The sequence below is a fragment of the Gekko japonicus genome, unplaced genomic scaffold (genome assembly GCF_001447785.1).
Source record: "Gekko japonicus isolate JY-2015 unplaced genomic scaffold, Gekko_japonicus_V1.1 scaffold398, whole genome shotgun sequence".
NCBI classification, from domain to species: Eukaryota; Metazoa; Chordata; class Lepidosauria; order Squamata; family Gekkonidae; genus Gekko; species Gekko japonicus.
Genome location: NW_015164676.1, coordinates 101,782 through 107,855, shown reverse-complemented (window position 1 = coordinate 107,855; position 6,074 = coordinate 101,782). Strand labels below are relative to the sequence as shown.

At 60.3% G+C, this 6,074-nt stretch overlaps 1 protein-coding gene across 1 annotated transcript in view; it reads right to left on the bottom strand.

Moving 5' to 3' along the window:
* ATP13A3 (ATPase type 13A3) overlaps positions 1 to 6,074 on the bottom strand; it is a 41,663-nt gene that overhangs the window by 33,791 nt on the left and 1,798 nt on the right. Inside the window, exons 2-6 of the mRNA XM_015409281.1 lie at positions 5,747 to 5,920; positions 5,339 to 5,521; positions 4,453 to 4,523; positions 4,220 to 4,300; positions 1,657 to 1,726 (exon numbers count right to left, since the gene is read on the bottom strand). Of these exons, the coding sequence (XP_015264767.1) occupies positions 1,657 to 1,726; positions 4,220 to 4,300; positions 4,453 to 4,523; positions 5,339 to 5,521; positions 5,747 to 5,920 (579 nt within the window). The remainder of the gene's footprint in view (positions 1 to 1,656; positions 1,727 to 4,219; positions 4,301 to 4,452; positions 4,524 to 5,338; positions 5,522 to 5,746; positions 5,921 to 6,074) is intronic.

Below are 6,074 nucleotides of genomic sequence, written 5' to 3'. Positions count from 1 at the left end.
ATTTGCATTTGTGCTGAATGTGCAAATGCTGATTTATGGGTCAGACTGCAAGCGCTCTTCTTCACGCCGGCATGGATTTCTGCATGCAGCAATATGAGGGAGGAAACGGCCTTTGTTCTGGGATTCCGTGTCTAAGGGGCAAAGCAGAACTTGACCAAGCCCTGGTTGCTTAGGCCGCAATCCTCCGTTTAAAAGCTATTTATTTATTTATTTATTTATTTATTTTATTCGATTTATACCCCGCCCTCCCCCCGGTGCGGGTTCTAGGCTGCCTTTTCACCCGATCAGGGTCCCCAAGGAGGCGGCACATAAAAAACACCAGAACATCTGAACAATCACAAGCAACATTTAGAAGGATAGAATGATTAAATTAAGATACGTCACACACAATACTGGAGGGGGGCCAGGAACTGTTATTGGGGGTTATGCTCAACAAAATGAAAAAGCCTTCATCTGCTGGCGGAAGACACCCACAGAAGCCCAGGCTGTAAAGGACTTTAAAAGTCAATAACCAGCACCTTGAATTGCGCCCAGAAGAGAATTCGAAAGCCAGACTAGATGGAACAAAGATGAAGAGATTCGATCTATACCCCGCTGCCCTTCACTACCCAAAGGAGTCTCAGAGCAGCTCACAAACTCCTTTCCCTTCCCCTCCCCACAACAGACAGACACCCTGTGAGGGAGGCGGGGCTGAGAGAGCTCTTGACAGATACTGCTCTTTTTTTTCAAGAACAGCTCTTGTCAGAACTATGGCTTGCCCAAGGGCATCCAGGCAGGTGCGAGTGGAGGAGGAGTGGGGAATCAAACCCGGTTCTCCCAGATTATAGTACTCGCACATAACCACTACGCCAAACTGAAGAAGAAGAAGAGACTGGATTCATACCCGGGACTTCACTACCCAAGGGAGTCTCAGAGCGGCTCACAAACTCCTTTCCCTTCCCCTCCCCACAACAGACACTCAGTGAGGCAGGTGGGGCTGAGAGAGCTCTGACAGAAACGGCTCTTTTTCAAGAACAGCTCTTATCAGAGCTACGGCTTGCCCAAGGTCATCCAGCAGGTGCAAGTGGAGGAGAGGGGAATCAAACCTGGTTCCCCCAGATTAGAGTCCACGCACTTAACCACTACACCAAACTGATATGGTCCCTGCGACCCACTCCAGTCAACGCTCCGGATGCAGCATTCTGTACCAAGGGTAACTTCTGGACAGTCTTCCAGGGTAGCCCCACGCAGAACACATTGCAGTAATCTAACGCAGATGTTACCAGAGCACACACTGCATTGGAAAGATCTTTCCTAACCAGGAAGGGCTGCAGCTGGCTCATCAGCCGGAGTTGGTGAAAGGCACACTGGGCCACAGCTGCCGCCCGCTTACCCAGCAGGAGGACCAGGTCCAGTGGCACACACACACCCCAAGCTGCAAACCAGCTCCTTTAGGGGGGAGAGCAAGCCCATCCGGAACAGGGATCCCGTGCCCTCTGCTCACTCTCTCGGCTGCACCTGGAGTCTTGTGGGACCTCACACGGCCAACGCCTTTCAAAAGCAGATGACGCACTGCGTGCCTGGAAGGGAGCCACCGGCCCCCAGAGCAGAGGGGGGCTCAAAAAAGGGCACGGGTGTGGCACAGCCCCTCCCCACGTCAACACCGTCGGCTCTTACCTCCTTAATCAAGAGTTTAAAAACAGAAGGCACTTTCACAGCAATCTCATTGACTCCGTAGAATAATCTCCTGCATTAGACATGATAAGAAGAGAAGAAGACGAAGAGGAGATTGGATTCATACCCCATGGCCCTTCACTACCCGAAGGAGTCTCAGAGCGGCTCAGAAACTGCCTTTCCCTTCCCCTCCCCACAACAGACAGGCACCCCCCCCCTGTGGTTTAAAAAAAAGGGTTGGGAGTTCTGCCTGTCAAAGCAGAGAGTTTCTTTTCTACACTAAAACAGCAAGAAAGAGTCAGAAGCAGGGGGGGGGCGCGCATGAGGGAGGGCATGCCCTGCACCAGCTTGTGGGAGGAGCAAGGGGGCCCCCCTGGGGCACATGGGGGCCACAACTAAGATGCGGAGTGGCAGAGCGGTGGGGGGGGAGTGAGGGGGAAAACAGCACCGGGGAAGCCCCAAGTGGCCGAAGCCAGCCTCGTGACTCCGCACAACTCAGCCAGGCTTGGTGGGAGAGACGGAGGGGCCTCACTGGGCCGAAGGAGGAACCCACACAGCCTTAAAGCCCAAGGCGGTGGGTTTGGGAGGGAGGGAGATTCCCTGACGAGGTTCCCTCAGCGTCCAGCAGAGACCAGAGTCCCCAACATTGCCCACGCATGCCGGGGGCAGCACACAGGGGCCGAGGGGGACTCTGCTGGCACAAGGGCAGAGGGGCTACCTGGGCAAGGGCTGCTCAAGACGGAGCTGCTGGCCTTTGTGAGGGACACGGGCCTGATCATGCGGCACACCGTGGGGGCCCAAAATGCCTTCCTCCCACCCGCCTCTCTGGACCCCGCACGGATGTCTGTTCTGCACAGCCGCGGAACTGGTCCTGCCGTTTCCTGCAGGGTATGATCCTCTTGCCCAGGCCAAGCCGGTGGATTTCGACCCGGCGGCTCAGGATGAAGTTCCCTCGTAGAACCAGCTTTTTTGGGCTGCGTTTGGGAAAGGTTTGCCGGCAGGCAAGATCCACCACCACCTGCCTCGGCGTGCCCTCTGCTGTGGGTCTCCCACTGAGGAACGGCCTGCCTACGGAGGCCAGGGAGGCTCCTGCGTGCCACGGACCACGTAGAGACTGTTCAGGAGGGTGCTCTTCTTACGGGAACCCGGCTGTACGACAGAACGGGATGGTCCGGGAGGAACAGGACCGCAGGCTCTGTGCCTCTTCTCCCCTACTGCTGTCTATCCCAACAGTGCAGCGAGAGGAAGCTAAAGAGGGCCGGGGCCCTGGTCAGCCCTCAGAGGGGAGACCCCTAAGGAAGTCCGGGGGTGGGATGCAGAGGCTGGCAAGGGCAAACCACCTCTGCCTCTTTGCCTGGGCCTGGGCACCCCCGGCCAGCCTCATCCCCTCAGATCTCAGAAGCTGAGCAGGGCCAGAAGACCACCCGGGAAATCCAGACTTCGCATACACAGAGGCAGGCAACTGCACGCCACCTCCGGACCTCTCCTGCCTCCAAGACCCCACGGCCTGATGGCACTTTCCACTCCGTGTGCCATCAGATAATTCTCTGGCATTGTGTCTGATTTCAGCAATCCCAGTTCTTCCCTTGCAGTGTCTCCTGGATAACTCCTGCTATGTGACGGCCTCGTTTTAGAGGAAGAGGAGGAGGAGGAGACTGGATCTATACCCCATGGCCCTTTCACTACCCGAAGGCGTCTCAGAGGGGCTTACAGACTTCCCTTCCCCTCCCCACAACAGACAGACAGACATCCTTCTGTGCCTTCTGTAACCCACCCTGAGTCTCAACCAGAAAGGCGGGATCTCGAATAAAGCCCTCGGTCAAGCCCCGCTGTGAGTGACCCTGTGCCAAGAGCGGGGGGCCACGCCTCCAGCCGCTCGGGGGGGGGGAGAACAGCAGGACGGGGGGGAGCTCAGCATCATTCAGGACAGGTACTGGGAAGCTGACGCTCTCCCCCCCCCAGCCCCACACACCACCAGAGAGGGCCCCACAAGAACTTGCAGCAGGTCACTCCACTCTCCATCTGCCGGTGCACCACTTTGGCTCTCCCTCTTCCTGTCATGTGACTGATGTCCCACCCCTTCTTGCCATGTGCCTGCAACTCAGTGCCCCCCCCCCGCTGCTGCCCGGCGAGAAACGCAGGTCTGGAAGGGAGAGCGCCGGGAGCTGTGGGCTTGGATGCCCCCCACCAGGCACTCTGAAAAGTCAGTGGCTCAATAAAGGCCCGGCTGCCTCAAGCCGTCCTGACAAGCACAGATTTGTGCAAAAGCGGACGGTGCTGAGGTGGGCGCCACGCCCCAAGGCGCCAGAAACAGCCCTTCAGTCCTGACCGTTCCGAAGAAGCTAGAAACGGCAAAGCACCTGGGAGGACCCATCTCTCAGTCTCTAGGCTTGGCACTCAGACCGAGCAGCACAGAGTTGCTTGTGACAGGAAAGCATCGAGCCCCCGGCCTACACACACACACACACACACACACACACTCCCACGGCGGCCCCCAGCCCACAGGTGAGCAACCAGCCCCGTGCATCCGTGGTCTGTTAACCAGAACCAGGTTCGCGGCAGGTACCTGTAGTCGCGGATCCCCTTGGTGAGTCCTGCGCTGTGCTCGCGATGGACGGAGGCGCAGGGAACGGACTCGTCCAGGCCCCTGAGGCAGAAGGAGGGGTGAGCGGGTGAGAGAGGAGCGTGTCCCCCCCTCCCCCCTCCCCAAGACACGGCAGAGGCAGCTCCCCCTCCCCCTCCCGCCTCACACCTCCGGGGGAGCCCCAAGCAGGGACAGAAAACCGCAGCACCTCTTACTTTATGGAGCCGAAGTTCTGGGCCTCCTTGTCCCAGAAGTACTTCACGCTGTGGTGGGTGAAATGCCGGATCTGGAAGGCAGAGGAGGGAGGGGAGTTTGCCAGGCGGGCCCTGGTGCCCCTCTCGGGGGAGGCAGCCGGGCTCCAGAAAGGCAGGAGGCGGAGAGCGGGAGACCAGGGGGGGGGGGTGCCCCGCCCCACTGCTCCACAGCCCCACTTGGACCTGCTCTGCACTCCAGCCTGAGAAGCTGAGCGCGGCCCAGGGGCCCGGAGGAAGGGGGCGCTGAGGGCTGCCTCTGCCTCCAGAAGAAGGAGGAGATTGGATTGATGCCCCATGGCCCTTCACTACTCGAAGGAGGAGTCTCAGAGGGGCTGACAAACTCCTTTCCCTTCCCCTCCCCATGACAGACAGACACCCCCTGTGAGGTAGGCGGGGGGCTGAGAGAGAGCTCTTGACAGAAACGGCTCTTTTTCCAAGGACAGCTCTTAACCACTACACCAAGCTGCCGAGATATGTGGTTCTAATGTTCAGCAAGGACTCAGCCCTGCCTGGCTCGCTCGCTCTAGCTGTGTCGTGTCGCACGTGCTCCGTGTTCTCCCAGATGGGAGTCCGCGCACTTCAACCATGGCACCAAACTGGCCCTCTCCAGCTCACCGCCACGGGCAAAGGTCTGCACTGGTGCCGCCGGTCCCAGCAGGGCCCTGCTAAGGCAGCCCTCTCTGGGGATCGACCCCTCCCCCTGGCTGGGGGTGGGCTAGCTAGATGGGGGGGTGGGCTGCTCACCGGCTGCTTAGAGAGCAAAGGGAGCACCCACACAGCCCACGGCTGCACTCCCGTGACGGAGGCCACCCGGAGAACCATCCCGCAAAGGGGGGGGGGAGGTTACCTCCTGCAGGTGACCCCGGGAGCCTCGGTTCCGTCCGTCCTCTTCATCAGAGGCCTCTGGACACAGACGGTCAGTGACGCCGTTGGCCACCGCCTCGGCCACAGAGGCTGGCGTCTGCAGCGGACGGCATCCCAGGGAAAGCACAATGCGGACCTTGGCGCAAAACCAGGTGTGGAATTCGTCCTTGGGAAACAGGGAGGAGGGAAGAGGCTTTCTAAACTCTTCCGGAACGGCTGCGCCCAGCCCAGGGGAACAGCGGCCCAAGAGGCCACGGACCAAGCAGGCCTCCCTCGGGCAAGAGCAGACGAGGACACACACCCCCGGCCTCCCGGAGCCAGAGACTGCCCCACGGCTCAGCGAGGAGGCGAGGCGGGGGGGGCCGGAGAGCGGGGGGGCAGCAGCGCTTACCGTGGTCCTCAGGAGCACCACCTGGCAGCCCGGGAGGGGGGCCCTGCTGCAGGTCGCCTTCACCCGCCACTCGGGCATCCAGTAGAGGAGGAGGAGGAGGAGCCCCCCTGTGCAGAGCGCCCCCCCAGCGACTAAGGCCAGCTTCCAGCGGCAAAGGTCGTAGCCGTAGATCTCCTGCAGGAGGCGACAGGGAGCCCCGTCAGGGACTCTGGCCGCGGCAGCCCCTCCGGAGGGAGAGGAGGAGGAGGAGACAGCCCAAGGGGCCGGGTGGCGCTTCTGCCCCCCCCCCCCGGGGCAGGAACGGCAGGGGCCCCCCTGGGGGTGGCTT